The sequence below is a fragment of the Argopecten irradians genome, chromosome 7 (genome assembly GCF_041381155.1).
Source record: "Argopecten irradians isolate NY chromosome 7, Ai_NY, whole genome shotgun sequence".
Taxonomy (NCBI): Eukaryota; Metazoa; Mollusca; class Bivalvia; order Pectinida; family Pectinidae; genus Argopecten; species Argopecten irradians.
This window is the reverse complement of record NC_091140.1, coordinates 14,412,720-14,433,839: the sequence shown is the minus strand read 5'-3', so window position 1 is coordinate 14,433,839 and position 21,120 is coordinate 14,412,720. Positions and strand designations below refer to the sequence as shown.

At 34.8% G+C, this 21,120-nt stretch overlaps 1 protein-coding gene across 2 annotated transcripts in view; it reads right to left on the bottom strand.

Moving 5' to 3' along the window:
* Nucleotides 1-21,120, bottom strand: part of LOC138327626 (phosphatidylinositol 3,4,5-trisphosphate 3-phosphatase TPTE2-like) — a 32,927-nt gene that overhangs the window by 9,173 nt on the left and 2,634 nt on the right. The window contains exons 1-10 of one of the 2 annotated variants that reach the window (XM_069273885.1): nucleotides 15,302-15,613; nucleotides 14,756-14,995; nucleotides 13,056-13,262; nucleotides 11,809-11,901; nucleotides 11,340-11,506; nucleotides 10,681-10,745; nucleotides 8,226-8,286; nucleotides 5,250-5,331; nucleotides 2,669-2,819; nucleotides 2,198-2,278 (exon numbers count right to left, since the gene is read on the bottom strand). In XM_069273885.1, coding sequence (XP_069129986.1) covers nucleotides 2,198-2,278; nucleotides 2,669-2,819; nucleotides 5,250-5,331; nucleotides 8,226-8,286; nucleotides 10,681-10,745; nucleotides 11,340-11,506; nucleotides 11,809-11,901; nucleotides 13,056-13,262; nucleotides 14,756-14,995; nucleotides 15,302-15,327 — 1,173 coding nt within the window. In that variant the 5' untranslated portion in view covers nucleotides 15,328-15,613. Of the gene's footprint in view, nucleotides 1-2,197; nucleotides 2,279-2,668; nucleotides 2,820-5,249; nucleotides 5,332-8,225; nucleotides 8,287-10,680; nucleotides 10,746-11,339; nucleotides 11,507-11,808; nucleotides 11,902-13,055; nucleotides 13,263-14,755; nucleotides 14,996-15,301; nucleotides 15,614-21,120 lie in introns of those variants that run through there. The other variant, XM_069273886.1, reaches the window with a different exon arrangement.

The following is a 21,120-nucleotide window of genomic DNA, read 5'->3' as shown; positions in this document are numbered from 1 at the left end:
ATTAATATTCCTTTAGAAATGAATAAATCTCAATTTCCATCAGTATTTTACATAAATGCAAGCAAGACAGTGCACGGTCTTAGTTTAATTGAGTAACTAACTAGTTACTGTGATATTTTAATCTAATATCTACTATAATGACTGTTTGTCATGACGGCCTGTTGATGTTCTCCCGGAACATTGAATGAACTGTTAAATACAACCTGTTACACATTTTACTAACCAAAAATCCATACAATGTAAACAATTGTTTATGTGACGTCAATTTAATACCAATGTAGTTTTAAAAAACTATCAAAACAAGGGTACAAATGAAACTAAAGATATTTAATTGGTAAGTTGTTTGGTTTTTTTTTTTTTTTTTTTGGCATTACCGATGATTGTTTAATACAAAATTAGGCATATCAATGGAATTTATTAAGGCTTCCAAATTATGTACGTATATTTGAATTAATATTTTGACTGCAATCTTTAATATCAAATATAAAAGCATTCGCCCCTGGATCCTATTTATCAATATAAATTCGGCTCACTTTCATTACGATATTTCGTAAAGCTGGATATCAAACTAATGCGATAATTTAAGACATGTAAAAACAAATGCAGTCGGAATGTACACATCATCAGATAAAATCTAAAATAACATGAACAATACATGTTGAAAAGGAAAAGAAAGAACCTCTGAGTCATAAAATGAGCAGTATGTTGACTCGGAAATGCAATCGTCCAAAATTGTCATTGACCTTGACGCCATGTATAGACAAGGACAATTTACACTTAACGCAACCTACAGAAATAAATTTGAAATTCTTTTCTGGGATGAGAAAACTGGAAGCTTCTACAATTTGCAGTGATAGTCCAACCTCTGGCAGTAGACATAAAGGAGCAAATGTTGCCAAAAGATAACGATAGTATACAACTCACATTTAAGCATATATTTTCACTGACATTCAATATGATAATTCCAATCTATGAAGACTTTCACACAATCCCTGTTAAGTTGACAAGTCTTTCCAAAATGAGCAGGACAGTTGGTATTGGTAAATAACATACACTTAAGTATCCTATGTGGCCAGCACAATTAAGGAATCAATAACATGGAGGCTAGTTTAGGCCTAAATAATTCACGGGGTCCGTTAATTCATGATAATTTCTGACAGAGCATCGCCCATCCACTAACAACTCTAATTCTGAATAATACATATCGTGGTGTCATTATCAATCTCTGTGATCCGATGTAAAAGTGTAGACTGGAAATCAGTTCTGGTGTTTGGATCTGAGTGGAATCTGCCAATATCTAACAACGACTTCAGCTTAATACATTCGGGCATCCATTAGTTACATCCAGTCTTGATCATACAAACGAGGATTGTTAATAGGAAAACATTAAGAAATATCACCACAATTTGTATCAATCAGAGTTCATCAGAAAACATAATTTATCATCAACTATGAGTAATATTACAATATATTAACCGGAAAATACTAGTATAAATGTATTTATGAGAAACTGAGTGAAAAAGTGATGTCTTTTATACTTTGTCTCTGTACTAAAACACACGTGGAAAAGGCAAATAAAAAGAGTTTTCTAAACGAAACAATTAAGTAATAATAGCTAATTTGTATCAATCGGAGTTCATCAGAAAAATAATTTATCAACTATAATTAATATATGAACATTTGTATCAACCAGAGTTCACCAGAAAATTAACCAACTTGCAAATACATACACCTACAACTAACTGCAAATGACATAAAAAACGACCACAAAACTTCCCGATAGTATTTATCAATAAATTGCCTTACAGCTGTTAATTCCTTAGCTATGTTAATTCCTTAGCTATATTCTAACTTTTCCGTTATCGGTCAACATCTGATAATTAAATAAACTGAAGCACTGACAAGATGCAAGAACGGAAAGCCGCGGTATTCCTATCTAGAATTAGGAAATGAACATTTAGGAATTCGAGTCAACATCCACACAATATATAATTGCAGGTTATCCAAATGTTATTACCGTTATATTCAAATACACTGTATGCTCAAGCGGTTTATATTGAAGAGTTTGTGGTGTTTTTCAGGTTTAATAAATGATTGTCATACATGTAGTCTGTTTAACAGTAAATATATATATTTTTTTTTCATTTGGATCACCTCTGACCTTTTTCACCTCTAACCTTTTTTGTTTTATACGTACCTGACTAGGAGTCTCTACGCCCTGAAATGTCGATCCCACCGACAGATCAGTTCGCCTTCCGCCAAAGTAATCAAGGCTTTTCTATTAGACAATAGAGAGATCAGATTAATTTTTTTTCTGAGAAAGCATAGTAAGGCAAACTACTTACATGAATAAGAATAACAGATTTTCTTAGAGAAACAGTTGTATGATTTGTTATAATTTTCAAAACAACGTCAAGTTATTACGTATTCATTGGTTGCCAAAACGATATTGACATATAGTGGACGTACTTATACCACATTCGACTTTATTGTGTTTTAATCTAAATATAATTGAACTAAACCATTTAATAAAATGGAACACAGCAGTCAACAACTACATGAAAACAAACCTGCATTGTTAACAAGTTAAATACCGTTGGTAAGTTATCGTGTCTTGAAGAGAAGGTAAGAGCGTAGTTTGACACAATTTCGAAATAACGAGACTCACCTCGGCTTCCTCGAACATTTCACAGTCGACTAACCAAGTACAGATCATAGTTCCAGTTCTTCCCTTTCCGCCTTTACAATGGACGGCGATCACATTAGCATCGTCTTCTGACAGGAACACCCGCACATCATCACAAAATTTCACCATGTCTCTATAATATAACGAATTGTACAAAATATTCCTTTAAAGTTTAAATATTCCATTAACGCTTATTCATTCTAAAATATCAAAGCATTCCATCGGATCTTTTAATCATGTTTTTTGTATCATTCTTATATTTTATTCATCATCTCGCATTTACTTTACGCACTTGTATAAGCAAAACATTTGATTACAGAAAAAAACCGTTTTAGATTTTAAAGTTCACATAAATCTGAAATTAAAGGAAAATCCTCTGCAACAGCAATTTTGAAAGTATTCTTTTTAATATTGACTTCAAGACTGTTCAAACGCATTTATTTAACATAGTCCCTGTTTTAAATCACCCCAAAAGAACTTCATTGACTTCGGGCCTTTGGATGACAACACTTGTTAAATCAAGACAGCAATGTTTTTTCTTCCAACCTAGGTCCTCAACATTACACTGAATATGCCACCTCATATCTTTATCAATGATAGATAATAAAACTGAAACAAGAGCTAGCTCTTTAGTTTGATTTTGCTAGCATACATCCTCATTTTCAAGGCCATATTAATCCTCTTATTGGAATATATGGGTTCTGTGTTTGCGTGTGACTGCCTATTCGTTTGCGCTAATCGATATGCCGGTATTGTCTTTCTTGTCATGGCGTTATATTTCAACAAGTCACGGTGTCTGACTAGCTGATATAGGTCACTCTCTCGCGCCAGAAGCACGACATAACAACAACGTGATAAAGCATTATCTACTCAAGTTGATGGTCCTAAAGCTGAGTGAGACGTGGATCAGACTCGTAAACAATGGCAATACCGATCTTCGCTATGTCCCTGTCTACTTAGAAAACATGTATTCACATAAACACGATTGGCTCATTGAATGTAGGATACCGGGAGAAGTCAGATGGTTTTCAGAAATTGTGATCAAGAAATAGATACGTCCTAGTGATTTTACATTTGGTATCGATTGGTGGCTTGAAGACTGACACACAAAACAGGGCTTAACGACAGATGACAATCTCGTAAATAAGAAGGATTAACGAAAAACTGGAAATCAACAGGAAAAGGAAAATTTTAATTTGATTCTTAGGAGTAGGTTTAATTGTTCTTGATATCAATATATATCCCATCCCTTCTCGGCCTATCAGTGAGTTAAATGTACGTTCATACAAGGCAACATATGTCTGATGTTATTACATAAAATATTAATTCAAACAAAATAATCTAGATATGGATTATTTTTGTTATTTACAAAACAGGTGTAATGTCAAAATAAGAGTAGGTGGAAGTAATTTCGTTGATTTCGCCTTTATAACGAAACCGAGAGCAGCACGTAAAAAAAGATTAATTAATATACTATTTATACGGATATACATTAAACTAGAAAGAAGATTGGAGTTTTCATACGCTTAGTTGATGATACAGAAAATATAAAGCACTTCTGTAATTGTCAGTGATACTAAGGCATACAATCACTGTTAAAGGTGTAACCCAGTAACAAGATTCAAACCGATGAAAGAATACCATGAATTAAGAACTGGGAGATGCAAAAAAGTGAATTCAAGAATTTAGAAAATATCACAAAACACATCTTCTCGTGAATACATGAATATTTCTAGCAAACAACCAACACTCTCTAGAAAGTTATTAATTTTTGGGAAGCTTATTTTCGGTTTTCATGTCTAACCACTTCTAATGGCATTTTATTGCGCGGTTTACAACATTTAAAGTTTTTCTATACATACAATTGAAACAACGTATATGGCATTAATTTATTTTAGCAAACTTTTCTCACCCGTATATTACGCGAAATTAAATCGGACGCGATATATGTGAGTTTTCAATGTCAATACATCCACATGACTACTTGGGAATATAAAACTTCATGCCTTGTCCTACTCGTTACTATCTTCATTGACCTATTATGTTTAAATGGATTACGTGGTGAGTCCCTAATATCACGTTATCGGTGAAATATGTTGACAGATGATCTGCCGTCGTGACATTACTTTGTTTGGAGAATGGGAGACTGATAGTGAGAATGGGTCTTCGCCGTCACGATAAACTTACTGGGAAATATTCATATATACATAGTCGTCAGACTCAAAATGTTTCCCTGGCTTTCATTTTGAGATATTATCGTTGATGACGATGTAAATTTATCAGACCGTCATTATCCGAAAAAAACATTCAGAAATCCTTCTTTGCATGCAGAATCTACCTCATACCATTTTAAACCTCTTTTAATCAATATTGACGATATATGTTTCCTACTTCTAATTTCCATACCCGTCATGATATCACACAACATCATGAATTAGAATGTTCCATGACAACGCCATCCGATAGTAGACGATATCGAGATAACACATATTGTCGAAAGCTTAGCTTCACAATTGCGTGACAGACGTCATCCTGTACTCGACAACACTGAGGTAACACTTACTCTAACGTGGGCACGTTGTGGTCGTCAATGTAAACCCTCTCGACCCTGTCGTGGAAAAGCTCAGTCGGGTAATTTCGCTCACCTGTGATAAACAGATTAAGATTAAAATAATATTACTGTATAGAATTGTATCACGTGTTAAATGAAAATATCAAAATTTGAAGCCGTGTCGAAGTTCAAACACGGATGAAATATCATTCAATTCATGGTCAAATGATTTACATTAATTCCAGGACGTTCTATATAAACAGTCACCGATGAAACGATTAATGACAATAATAGTAATAGCAAGTTGGCAATAGCAGGTAAAACCTAAAGACATATTGGTCTTGAGCTCCCAAAATGGTTCAGAGGGTACGGACCAGTTCACCCGCAAGAGTAAGCGCTAACATGCGTCAAATCTAGGTCAAATTTAATTCTCAATGAGACGATGACGGCGGCTACAGAAGAACAATACAAACATCAATTATGCATTTTTGATCAGTTTCCTGAAGTTTTTTCTGACTTAAGTATTTCGAACGTATTTTCGAAGTATTTCATATAAAAAGTGAAATTAAATTATCATTTTTTTATCAGTCAGTAATTGACATTAAAATGCCAAAAAGAAAGAAGCGTTGTCGTCTCAAATCTACTTGGTATGAATTGTAAAGATGTCTCTTGTAAAGCCTACGCCGTTCATGGGCTAGATGTGCGTCCTTTCGGGGAATATGTGCATGTTATTTATCGGCTTAGTTTCTATCAACAAAAATGACAAAAGGCCCTTTATCAATTGTCTAAAGCTCGATTGGGGAGTTTTTCCTCCAGTCAAGAATTGGTTTTTGAAAATTCCCAAGAGAATTGCGCCTGATGTTTGTTAAGTCTATATCTTAGAAATTATCTGTTTCAGACTGACAGAAACCAAAGGTTGCCAGCTCCTAAGTATTTTCTGTATCAATTGAATAAATAAATATTTATTTATATCTACATAGTTTGGCGAACAATGCGATACTGATACCTAGACAATGATAATTGTTTCGTATCTACGCTACTTGGACAAAGAACAGTGACGTATTTTATAGTCCAACATCAGGAACATATCCTCTCTATAAACACATTATACTTTTATGTCCCATATGCACGTCTGCACTTGGTGGCCGCCATCATCAAAACCACGTGTAATGTGTGAGGGTTACCAAGGCACTGCATTCCTTCCACACTCACAGCAGGTGTAAAGTCATGTGCATTACGTGTCTGCAAGTGCAGCTCATACGAAAAAGGATCATAACAACGATGGATAATATATTTTAAAAAATTGTTGAAATTATGAGCTGCTATACGGATCTTTTTTTATTTTACCAGGGAATCCATATGTATACCTACCGGATAATAAATTCTCCAAAACCAGCACCGTCCTAAATTGACCATGGCCGTAACATTTCAAAATAGGGTTACAGGGACATAGAACACAAAAATAACACAAACGCATGAAGTATGCTGCAAGGGTATGTAAAACATCTTTTTTGTTTACACTGACATACAATGCAGCTATAGATAACTACAATGGAAGCAAAGTTTCTAAAAGAATTAAATTAATCCAGTCGTTATTCAGGAAATGACCAAGTGAGAACATACTAAACCACACACTGACCACTGATGGTCATTCTAATCAAGCAATGAGAAGTTGAGTAATGAACATATAGACTTCCAATGTAATTATTAGAATAGACAGAACAAAGAAAATACCTAATTATATTGTACGGATGTTATGATGGTAAACGCCAGAATTTACACCACAATGATAAGACCACTGTTGTTACTTTCGAAACTTTTTTTTCTTCGCCAAGAACCTGCCAATCATTGCCATCTCTCACTTAATTAACAAATAACTCCCCAGTAAGTAAATAGCACAGCGAGGAGGGGAAATGAAACCCTTAACATCCAGTGTTGGGAAGGCTTGGTTTCGTCTGTTCGTAGTGGTGTAATGGAGGAACGACATTACCGATAACTCTAAGGAGGTCCGTTATCGTGAAACTGTTAACAGGTTTAAAATAAAACATCTAGTGTTCAGTATTACTTAAAAACTCTTACATAATACTGCATTGGGACGGGGATCTAAATCTATGCAACATATATACCCTGGCTATATGCTAATCGCAACACGAGGTTCATCCAAACCGTCATTGCTATGCATTAACCAACATGGACAGGCTTGTATAGTTACGCTTTTATGTTGAAAACGTAGACAGAATGATACAACCTGTGAAATGAAATTCACCAAACTGACAAATTCCTTCACTAGATGTATGGCATTGCTTTGATGACCATAATTTACATAACAGTTTCCATGGCAACGATTTACGAGAATTAATCTGTCAAAACCAGTCTTGAGGAAAATGGCAACAGGGGCAAATCAATAGCATTGAGCCATAGATAATCTCGTAATCTGTCTGGTGTATTATAAAGGACCAACTGGCGTCTCCATGGGGGCGCAATAGAGGAGACATGTATTGGCAAAAATCTTTGAAAAAAAACAGTCTTTGATTGATAGGTCAGGACTACCATAGTTTGCGCAATATACAAATAATGATACATTAATGAGGTTTATTTCCCTAAATATGGATTGATTCAGAAATACGAATAGATTGTCAAACAAAATCTACATATACTTCATCATGGATACGGTACCATGGATACCAGGGTATAGCACCAAAAGTGGTCACATCAGTAATATTGTAAGCGTGAATAATTTCATGGCTATTTAAAGATTTTAATTCAATATACAAAAGAAAATCTCTTCAAAATACCAAATTCATTTTGGGACTCTTTTTCCGTGAAATTCTTACGCCGTTATCTCATGGAATCATAATTAACATTACAAACGGCAACGCCATTGAAAGCAAAATAAGTGTAAAGTTTCACGCCGCGAACAGTTTTGTTCAGTCTTGTTAATGCCACTTTAGACAACGTTTTAAAATCATATAGTACGGGTGTACTTACTGCAAAGATCATAAACTTTGTAGTGGCTCGCGTGCTTGGTGTTGAGAAAGCGGGCGACCTCCTGTAATGACAAAACAAAATAATATTAACTCATTATAACTATGTTGTATGAATTACTGTAATTGAGAAGTCGTGGATGAATTATTAATTAATTAAAAGTCCCAGTACTCATATCAATATACATCCCTTACGGGTAATTTCATTATGTAGGAGCCATAACGATGTCGTTCAGTACTCTCTACAGTCCAGAAATATGCACTGGACAAAGATGATCTATAACATATTGAAATCTGTATAATATTTATGGCCAAATTAATTGTCTAAAAGTACTCCACGCTCTACAGGATATTTTTGTTAATTAATTTCTGGGTATGATTGGATTGGATTTTTTGTACTTCACACGATTCATTGATTTATGAACTCAGGCTTCTACAGTTAATATAATATATAGTCAAATAACTGATAAGTATATGGTTTCATACGTCTTATGAATGTTATCCATGACATTATATTAGTATTGTTTGATAAGGCGACACAGACTCTTCAGCGGGATAGCACTATCAACTAGGACAAGACTACTTAAAATGTCCACTACAACAAGGAGACACAACATTAACATACTGCAGCCTCCCAAAACACACTATCACAAGGAGACACAACATTAACATACTGCAGCCTCTCAAAACACACTATCACAAGGAGACACAACACACACTATCACAAGAACATACTGCAGCCTCCCAAAAACACGCATGTTATTCAAGCACGTAACACACCGCATACACGGGAGGGAGACCGTCATTTAATCACTTTAACTGTTCGTAGGACGTTAATCTATTCAATCAATCATCAAAAACACTATATATTTAACTCTACACAAGATATCATTAGTTTTTATTTCACACTTTGAAATCTAAATTTGAGATTGTAGTTATTCCTGGTATTTGATAAAAGATAGAATGAGATATCACTGTAGGTCGTTCTGTAAAATACCCGTGACTCCTTCGTCGATCAATTATTTATGTTTTCATGTCAGGATGCTATTAGTTATCAGTTGTTGATATATGTGTCCGTGCTTTTTCAAATAGCTAATCAGAAATACTGATTCTCCACACGGTAAAACTACAAAATTAGCATCAAACCGAAAAAAAATCATATTAATAATTTCATGTGATAACAAATACCTTTATTGAAGCCTATCTGAACGGAATCGGTTTCATATACATTTGTGTTAATAATTGAAGTAGCTGACGTCCTGTATTATGCATACATAATACATATGTAGCTGGTTAATATCGCAGGTAAAAATCGCGACTTTGACATAAAAAAAATCACGAATCGGAATTTTGCAGTCAGGCGATCAATATATACATGCATGTATAACACCATTACTTATGTTTCCGATAAATTGCGAAAACATCCCCCTAAAAATTACCGGGTATACAGTATTTAAACAGAAATAATCTTTCAGTATCACACAATAGGAGGTTTTAAGCATTAGTCATCTCTATGATACCGTTCCATTTGCCCTATCACAAAGATATATTTTTACGGCTCTCCACAGTCTCCCGAAAGAAAGAAACAACAAGTAAAATCATAGTATTTATATTATATAGAGGGTCTATCCTGTTGGTGAATTCGCGATATACAACTGTCATCGGAATTCCATAATGACAAATAGTTAGTTTTACTCAATCCTATTTCATATATGTTGCGGTTGATTATCACTAATAGGCATTTGTTTAATCTCATACGCATTCAGAAATTTAAATTGAGGAATTTTTAATATATTTTTTGTCTTTTCTCTCGTTACTAGGGTTTTATAGAAAAAATATTAGGTTGGGCGAAATCTACCTTTAACGGTGAGACTGTTTACATACAACAAAACTTTATTAATGTCTCTGGTCTTTGTTACGATAAATGCAGCAATAGTTTCCAATAGTTCACATCTGTACTGAGAATACATGTACTGTGTGACTCTTAGTCAAACAAGTACATTCTTGTGAGTGTATCAATGATATCATAAACTAGAACGTTAGCTAATAATAGTTACAGTATGTATCACGTCAAGCTACATCTGGCAAGAAGAAGAGAATAATAGTTTATACTCCGATTATAAAATATAACTATAAAAGTAAACAATAGATCTCTGATTTTTTATCCGCAACAGCTGAGAGCTGGATCTTTCGCATATATATTAATAAACATCAACGTTATGCTATCGACAATCCTGCAAAGACGACACTACTAATCAACAAGCACAGAAAAGCGGGTTGTCGTCATTAGCATCCACTAGACACGAGTGTGCTTTCTCTATGGTACCATCTCTTGTGAAACACATATGTGAACTTCTAAAGAGACACATTATGAACAGAGAATTTCGGCAGTGTATTGAGAGGCCCCCACTTCTGACATAATACAAAATACACGTGCCTGCACGTGCGTTGGTACTTACATTGATAGGGTTCCGGTACATTTTCCGTATACCCGTGGATGGGAATGACATAGCAATGACTCTCTCTGTGGATTAAAACAGATGTTAGTTAAGTGTGTAAATGGAATACCTTAGTAAGGAACACATTTTATACACAATGTGCATTACTGCGGGCTCTATAATTGCTGATCAAACAAACATTATTTCTACCTAAAATGTCAAATATCTCTGAAAGGGCAAGTAAACATAAACTTTACTCGCCTAGCTTTCCAGAGAGACAGCTATCCATGCGGAAGAAACAGTTTGTGTTCTTCTGCATCGATAATCTATAACAATCTACGAACAACTCAGAAATGATGATGCTTTTTATCTATGGCTGTATTTGGTTTGGTAGTATTTAAATTTGTGCAATATGCTGATTGCGGTTGTGTTCTAGAAGGCTAAAATAGTAACACATAAGGACGTATGTTAACTCTCACTAAAAGTCAGAGGTTAAGTGTGTAATGTAGAAAAAGTAATCCAGAACGAAGGGGAAAATTGAGCAACATTACTGAGCCCTGATTGCAGACGACAGAAATATAGAAGGTCAATATTATATTTAGGATGCAGAGAAGCTTATATCTCGAAAGTTTATAGAGCATCTGCTAATAAATTCAAGAGAAAACGCGAAATCTTCTAACCTGTAATGTAACAAAGGTCAAGGTCGAATCCGTCCTTAAGATACCGCCTTTTGTTTTGTGATACAGTCTTTCTGGTGGCGCTGATCACGTGACGATATTGTTGAATCATGAACACAACACTTCGGCCAATTCGGATGATACGTAAGGTCCGTCCCACGACGCCCCACCTATAAGTCAGGAATTAGTGTGTAATATCATCATGACGTTTAGGAATCCGTTAAGTCACCTCGCCGATTTAGATTAAGATGTATTCAGTTTGAGCAAATAAATTCTATACTAGTATTAAATTCCTGTATTAAAAGTATTTACGAAATTACGTACGATTTCTTTATATATTTGAACTATTGTAATAATTGAATCGATGATATCATATTATCTTTAATAGAATTTAATATGTTGGCATGCTGATACTTAACATAGATGGAATCTCGAAATTGTCAAAATTACGTTAATTTCATTAGTCACTCACCTTCCATAGTTACTAAGCGCCAAGTCGATGATGAATGTGGCCAGTACTATAACCATGTCAGTGACGTCAAAACAGTTCTTAAAGAAACTGACGCTACAAACATAAATCATTAATATGTCAGTTCATCGACAATGAACGCAAAAAACACTACATCGTGGTGTTAATACACACAGAAAATCGCTTCGCTTTCCAGACTTTGTTCAAACCACTTAACAAAGTTGTAAGCCAAAGTAGGATGTTATTTTCACGTATGATATATAAAGAGAGAGCGCTCTGCACCATCAAAGGTTATAAGGAGGCTTTATTTTACAGTAATGTTTGAGAAAAACAACGCATATGAAAGAGTCTTTAATTTATTCATGCTCTTATGATTTATTATGATTTTATAAGACCATTTCAATGGTCGACAAACATAAAACAAGTGAAAAAGTTTTGCGCTACAGAAAGATAATTCTTCAAAATTAAGAATGTAAAAGTTCAATTAACATAGATCTACAAAACTTGATACATTAACCTCGAACATCAGAACAAAACACATTCATCGATTGTTGAATCTGTGTACAAAAAGACCTATGATAAAGCAGGTTCATTCCGTCACGAATATTCCCATTGTAAATATTATCTGTAAGACTAACACCAACCACTTGTCGAAAGCTTATCTCTTGACAAATATATCAGCATTAAAACATGTATCTACAACACCGAATACAGTTGATATCCTTTGCAAATATTCGCATTGCTAAGGTATCAGTAACTTTGAAGAATGCCCACCATTTGATAAATATTCGAACTAAATTGTCAATCTGATTAAAATGCACATCTTTATAACCACTCCGTTCAATAGAGGATCTGACAATATCCGTTTAAGGGTCATGTTCGGATGACCTTTATACCAAGAGTAATTAAGATCAAATGTATTTTCTGCACGTAGCAATATCAATTGACAACGCCATTTCGTCCTAACATACATGTACGTATACTATTAGCTTTGTTGTGCTCTTTTGGCGAGATGACTACGTAAACCGAAATAATACTGATAGATTTTCAAACTATTCCGTCCCCTGAAATTCACTGTCAAAATTTTGACAGCAGCAATTTGCTTGGCCATATCCAAAGATGACAAGGACATGACCCCTAACGAGATTTTCTCAGATCCTCCTATCAAACGTAGTGATATTAAGGATCTGTATTTTAATCAGATCGATTAAATTGTATATCTATATCAAATATCTCTATAAGATGCTTACCCCTTGGCGAATATTCGGAGAATTATCTCGAATACGAAGTAACCAATGATAACACGAGATGTAATAGTGATGTTTTGTGACGTCACTTCGTCCAGATCAGCACAGAAATCGATGATGACGAGAGAAATATCTACGAGGATGAGAATGACGGTGAAAAGGCGGAAAAGGAGATGTTCTACAAGTGCTTTCACCTTCCATCGACAGCGTCTGAAAACAACAAGAACGTTCTGTTACCAAATCAACTCTGCAGTTGGCATCAACCTTTCATGTAATCAACAAATGAGCATATCCAGTAAAAAATACTTTGATAATACAACAAATTTTGTAACTACTTGACTTCTTCTTCTTCTAAATTTGTTCACTTCGATGTCCTTTTCGGAATAGGAAGTCATGGTATTTTAATGTAAAATAATACCGGAAATCTGGTGTAAAATGTATTGATATAAGCCAAAATCTATTTATCGTTTGTAATGTGATAGTAAGCAATACTGTTTGCACGGTAAGATTTTATAATCAATATTTTTAATGGCATTAATAAATTCTTCTTGAAGATGTAATTTACTTTGCCAAATCAATGTACTGCCTAACATCTAGTAACCCAAAGACAAATAGCATTGGCGGTAAATTGACTGTTATACTTCACAAAGCAAACTTGTAGGACAATATTTTTGTGTACACAGATTCAGTCCAATATTGAACAAGATTTCAGCTAGATTAAGCGTTCTTTATATAAACAAGATAAACTGCACTGAAGGTTCGAGAGGTCTCATTACGTGACTTCAGAGAACAAACATGATCTTATATATGTTTTACTATTATAAAGAATATCTAAATGTTTGCTTGGCACTAAATGACTCTTGTAATTATTGACGTCTTTTAAACAATACACAATTAAATGTTTCTGGAATCACATTAGCGTTTACAAATAGACAATGATGGTCGATATGACTTTGGTAATGGGGCGTGTCGATATGAACTAAACAAGTACGGACAAATGTTACTATCTATTATTTATAAATCAACGTCCTCCACTCGACCGATAGGTTCTGTTTGTATACATAAGGATATAATGATAAGATAATGTTTATATTCATAGCCAGCGTGTTCATTCTGACTGTCCATCGTGGCATTGATGTGCGTGTAAAAGGGGTATAGTACTATATTATGAAATGTGATGTTGCAATTGGTATTGGAAAACTCTCATTAAATACAATATCTAATGATTCGAATAATGAAACACACCGTTTCATTGATGAAAATCGTATGTTATTTTCAAGTATCATATTTTGACAGATCGATATTTTCAAAATATACGTTGTTTTTCTTTTTGGCCTATGGGTGCAGTCGATATATATAATGAAAGCAAATTTCAATACTTATTGATTACAAACAGTCAGCATGGTTAAAATGAACCTATGAAGACAAACACTATAACTTCATTATAAACAGTCAGCATGACAAACACTATAACTTTGATTAGTAATGAAACGTTCTGCGGTTTTTTTCATCACCCATCAATATCAATACTTCTGAAAAAATATTGAATATTGTTTATCTTTATTTATATTGACATTAGACAATAAACAAAAACATTGGAATATGACTAATAGAGAATAGAATTTCAATATGAATGAAAATAATTACATGCTTAATGTTAATGATTCGTATATGACAGTCGTACAGTCGTATGGTTTACATACTTGAATCGTGAGGTGGGAGGCACGTTGGTGTTTCCCTCCTCCAGAGGGATGTGTGCATCTGGCGGAGGGGGGAGACTGGAACGGCGACTAGTGTTACTCCTCCTGTCTTCCGGTATTTCCAGCTCCAATCCCCCACCAGTTGGTGGAGGAAGTGTGTCCCTGGGGAGATCCTGGGGAATATCCACGACAACGTTTCCATTCTTCCCTGTTTCCTCCATTTCTACTGAGCCAGCGTTGCTCCTGTCAATAGCATCCACAGACATCAATACACCTTGGATGTCAAACAGCCATTATAGAGAATGATCATAACAAGAATCACACAACACAGTAAAACAGATTCTTACACAACACATGGCTTCTAAAGCTCATTAGCAGATACACATTCGGGCTTTTTTTATATAGCACACGACCATCGATTTTAAACAACGAGTATTCGGTGTGTATGTTATGAAGAACCCTAAAGAACGAACACAGATATTGCTGGTTTCCGCTCTGAGAGTGCTCAAATAATAACAAAAAATCGATGTTAGTACATAATTAACGTACTGACTAAACCTTTTGAGCGAAGTCATATATACATGAGTATTCGACAACGCCTATGATGAGAGTTATACGATGTGTCATCCCCAGTGTCTGTACATGTGGAGATAGTCCGGTGGCCTAAGTATAAACATATCGACAAATGGTCAGTAGTTCCTAACGATGGTCAATACACAGCAGGTACCTGTTGTTAACAAAATGTCTCTGAGGAGTTCACGGTTCGACGCCTGTCTACATACTAAAGAAGTGCTGCTTCGACGGTCGAATCTCATACACTTCAAGCACAGAAGCATATTACATTGTGGCAATGATTTTGGAGCGATCGGCGGTACAGTTGCTGATCGAATGATCCAATGCAGTTTACAGCACAAAGCGGATGGATCGCAAAAGTACAAATGATCCAATGCAGTTTACAGCACAAAGCGGATGGATCGCAAAAGTACAAATGTTGGAAGCATACAAGTTCTAATGCACTATTTAAAAACTGCTTTGTCATCTAGAATTATAAACAATAAGGTCATGAGACTACGATGTATGTCAAATGTAATAGCCTCTATTGTTCTAGTTTCTATATGGTTTAGTAATCTCATTAGGATTGCTAATATCGGATACAGTAGTTTGTTGTCTTAAAAGCTATGTCATCGTAAACATGCTAATGCATTAAAGAACATAATTTCTTTAATGACGAACTGATACTTTGATGAAGCGTTGCTCTTTATATGAAATGTCAAAACATTACAATAATAACATAAACTGGAACATTGATGTTCTTTGATATTTGAATTACGAGCTTAATATGTATCGTCATAACAAACATGATTATTGCAATCTGAATCTCGAAATTACTCGTGGTTGTTAGCTAGGATTTTGCTTCGTAACACAACGTTTTTATTTCATTTTATGATACGTCATTTGATTAGAAAGTTTCCATTGATTATTAATTAAAAGGAAACACCATACCATTTTTATTCATCTCCTAGAATTTTGCTCAAATACTCATGCAATAACAGAAAATATGTCCGTTATTTTTCTAAAATAATGTAATCTGAAAATGATAACTGACCTGCAATTTCAACACTTGAAATATAATAAAGTATGCAGACAATATTGATATGGTTTTTTTAGTCCTCTATATGCTATACCGTCAATGTGCGACCGAAATCGTTACATAAACTGCACTGCTATTGTACTTGTTACGTTCGATACTTCGACACCATCACGCACCTGTCACTCCTCTCGGTAGTCAAATTTCTTTCAATTATTAATTAGCATATATACGGGTAAATGTTGACCACATGGCCACAATGGTCAGTTTCAACACCTAGTGTGACAGCTGGCAAACTAGTTTGCTAGCGACAAGATTCCAAATTACCTTCAAATATTGAACGTGTAGAATTGTATTCGTCCCATGCTTTGTTTTGCTAATAGGGATGATGATATTGACGACAACACGTAAACAATGCCCCCCATTTATAGCTAAAATCGATAATATAACATGATCCAGGTCGGAATCTTTAATTTGAAACCAAACGCAATATTCGCTCGTTAGCTCTGCCTGTATACGGAAGCATATTGAAAGGAATGGCTTCATTTGAGAATTAAACATTTAACAGCAACCGTGTGTGAAAATACATAACAACAATGATTTAAAGGCAATTTATGTTCTGGCAGTACTAGATACTGCAATTTTACACATTTAGCGCACTCCAATTGAAAGACATTAAATCGAAATATATAAATCGCACAAGAGAAAACGGCCATTATGAAACAAATTGAGCGAGTTAAATTGACATGAAACTTTATAGAAAAATATTGCAAACATAGGTATTAAATGCAGTTGACCTGAAAATATGAATGACGCCATTCATCGCATTCATGAAGCGTTCGAAAGGAAGATTTTAAAGATTTATGATGCATAATGCAGTTTTGAAGGAGTTGAGCACATGTATGCTACTGTTTAGGTGATATTTAAAGCTGCGGTTACATCGCCAAACCATCCGTGGTGGATAAGGCACATTAGATCAAGACAATTATGTGTGTAGTGTACACACGTAGGCCCCGTGTTAGTATGGAAATAATTATTGATCAGGGTTGCTTTTGCGTATATATATAGCCCGACGGTATATATGTAAGGCTCCTATAATACAATTAATGTTTTATTGTACCCAAAGGAGTCCTGTTTATAGCCACGTTATGACTGCCAGCGTACAAAATAAACATTCAGAATAGATATCGGAATCTGTTCTATAGATGGGGTATATTTTGGTTAGCTCAAACAATAATTGTTTAAATGAGAAAAATCAATCTTTTCAATACTGTATAACGTAAAATACATGTATTCGAGGTAACGTAAAATACATGTATTCGAGGTCAGGCGTATAAATATCACACATATATCGTCATATTATGCAGCTATATTCACACATTGTATGTTTAACTACAGGTTATTAGAGTGAACAATATACGAAATACAACTTAATGATAACCAAAGATATTTCTAACCATCCATTAAGACGAACGTATATCCACGAAAAAATGCATATTGATACATATATATGTACTTTATGTAACGAATTTCTAGTTGAAGCGAACGGTTCATTTGGGACGGTACCCCCAATAGAAAAGAAATGTACCTTTTTAATTAAATACACAGGACAGCTCAGAAGATTTACAGTTTAAATTTGGGCGATTTAGGTGATTGTATGTCACTCATTCAAACAACATTATACAATGATCGATAAAGTTAACTGTAGCTAAGGTCTGAAAACTAACCTGAACATAGAATCTTATCCATACCAGTATGCATTTCCATTAAAAGAGATTGAATTGTTTTGTAACAGAGCATTGCATGCTACAACTACTTTAAAGTACTTTTAGTATTGGATTATTCTCACGTCAAAATGTAATTGATGACCGAATCAGACTGTAACTATAGTATTTGTGTCATATACTGCCCCAGTGCCATCACCAATAGCCTCTAAACATAACACTTTTAGCATGTGTATCATCACACACGACTATCAAGGGCAGACTACTCACGTTATCTTACAGAGATGACACTTACGAGGACACACAAGTGTTACAATCAAATGACCACAACACCCGGACAAAGTTAGTATCGTTTATGTTTACACCATGCAAACCTTATCCGTTGACACTCAAGCTAAAGATCCTAGTAGGTTTCGTTTTATGCTTTGGCCTGAATTGTCAACACAAAGCGTAAAATGTGGGTAAAGGTCTCATTTCCGGATTGGAACTAGATCGAAGATCCGGAAATGTTGGATTTTGGAATGTCATCTATCGCTTGGACAAGACACTTAGGCAAGGAATCGTGTCCAATTCCGGAGAATGTTTTTATTTCCACAGGGTGATTAGATTTAGGAACATGGCAGAATTGCTACTTGGAGTTCCGATTCCTTCCCACAAGTTAAAGTGCGTATCGATTCGTGTGTATATCAACAATTACTTAGTACAGTTCTATCGACCTCGATCTAGTATCTTATACGTAAAAAGGACCAGGTTATTCGTTACAATTGCCAAACCAATGTCTTGATATACAAACCGGAAGTGCCGTAAGGCTATGTAGTATTGGATGGAAAATGGTGTGCTCACAATCATGCAAATAACCGTGTTATTTTTAAGTCTCTTGGGTATAAATGTAAACATGGTAATTTGGCCACATAGAAAGGAGTTCTATGACGATTTACGATGTTTGAAACGTATGAAACATACGCAAGTTAAAGTATAAATGGCAACGGCAGCCTAGTGGTCAACATGTTTACCATTCTATTTGGCCTACTATGTAATCTTCTGTCGCTGGTAAGCGAGTTCAAGACCAACGTTAGCATTTGCAACCTACTGGCTTCAAAAGCCTGACACGACCTTATCAAATGACTTCGACAGTTAGTAAGAATTTACCAACCAAAGCAAACCAACACGTCGTGTTTGCAATTGGAAGCGAAATAAAGGTAAGTTGTTATAAAAAAACATGGATGGGAATTGGCAAATGATGATCCAGGTACCACATCAGATATGCAATACAGTTTCCATGCTACAACATACAACAAATAAGTTGGAAGGTATATGTCAGCTTAGCTATTTGAAATCAATATAATATCAGTTATTTAATCGCTTTGTTGTCTACAATGAAATGATATAGAACATATCAAATATTATGTGTAGCTTTAATACTAGAAATTCAAAACGCCACCATGACAGATGACCAAAATGTTATGAATAATCTCACAGTATATTCACTGTCGCTTGTCTATCATTATAAAACAAATGGTGTGTTTCTTCGATGCGCTCAAAAGGTTATTGTGACTGTCCTTGATCAAAATGAAGGTGATAGAAATCCATGGAGTGTTCAGATGTAAAAAAAAACACTGTTACCATCGAAGATTGGAAGTGACATGGTCTAGAAAATATGGTACTTTCAGCATAGGTTTATGAAATAAAATGTATTAACGGCTACTGTCGACTAAGTGGTACTCATCGGATATCATTGTAGGAAATTACTAAAACAACAAAACTAGGAAATAGAATTTTGATTGAATACTGCAAAGATGATCACTTACAGTTTATGTAAACTTATATTCCTTCTTACAAACAAGTATATTTCTTGAAAATCCAAAACCTACATGTATTATAAAATCTACTGAACGTAACTATAGAAATTTGAAAAAGGCTGGAAATATTCGTTAACGAAGGCTATACAAGAAAGGAATTTTCTTCGTATGGTAAAAATGCACATTTGAAAGAAAAAAGGGTCCTCCTGCACATTTTTGTACTTCATTTAAGAAATTTTCCGCTGCGCGGCGCGTTTCCTAAAACGTTTAAGTACGTTATTTTCAAATCTTTAATAATGAAAATTCAATACATACGCACTAGACTAAAATGTCCATCAAGGGGTTATACTATTTCAAAAAATGCTTCTTAAAAGATTAATTTGTTTATATGTCTTAGCAAGACAATCAATTCCTTTAATTATTTTGAGTTACATAACAATGTGCCGAAGGTGTGAATCCGGTATGTTCAGATCAAGCAGGGGTGCATAATGGTTTGAAGACACTCACAATTACCATTTCTAAATGTAGGTAACTTTAAATCGAACGATATATAACCGTGTTAAAAACGCTTTAAAATCATCGAAGTGCATCGTAAAACTCATCTCAGCCATTCTTAATCGTAACCTTTTATCCGGGGGAAACTCCCGGACCCCCAAAACACCAAAATCTCGCGCCTTCGGCGCTCGCAAAATCAACAAAATGCATCGTAAAATTCATCTAAGCTATTCTGAATCGTAATATTTTTTCCACGGGATATTCCGGATCCCCCAAATTCGCACGCTAATTATCACCCTGTGGGTGCGATGCGCGCGAGGGGGAGGGGGTGTTACGAAATATTGAGGACCTTTGGCCCCATTACGTTTCATCTTCCTACGCCACTGATTAAAACCCTCAATGAACTATGGAGGAAGTAGGTATTGCTTGATTTTGTTATAAAAATAATAAGCAAAATACAGATTTGTATCCGCTCAATAACTACATTTAGCTCTTGAGATATTCATATTTCATATTGACAATGTATATAATTAAAAAAAATTTATTACTCTACTCAATATAATCAAGTTATTGCACTTTTATGAGTCATGGTAAAGTATTTCTTGACAACGATGTCTTTCTCATGTTTTAAATGCATATCGATTTCCAATAAGTTTTCGTTTTTGATCATTTCTCTTCATGAGTGAAAGGTCTACATCAATTTTAGCAATCCTTTGGTGGTATGCACCATATATCACAGTTTTGATCTAGAACTTTTGACGG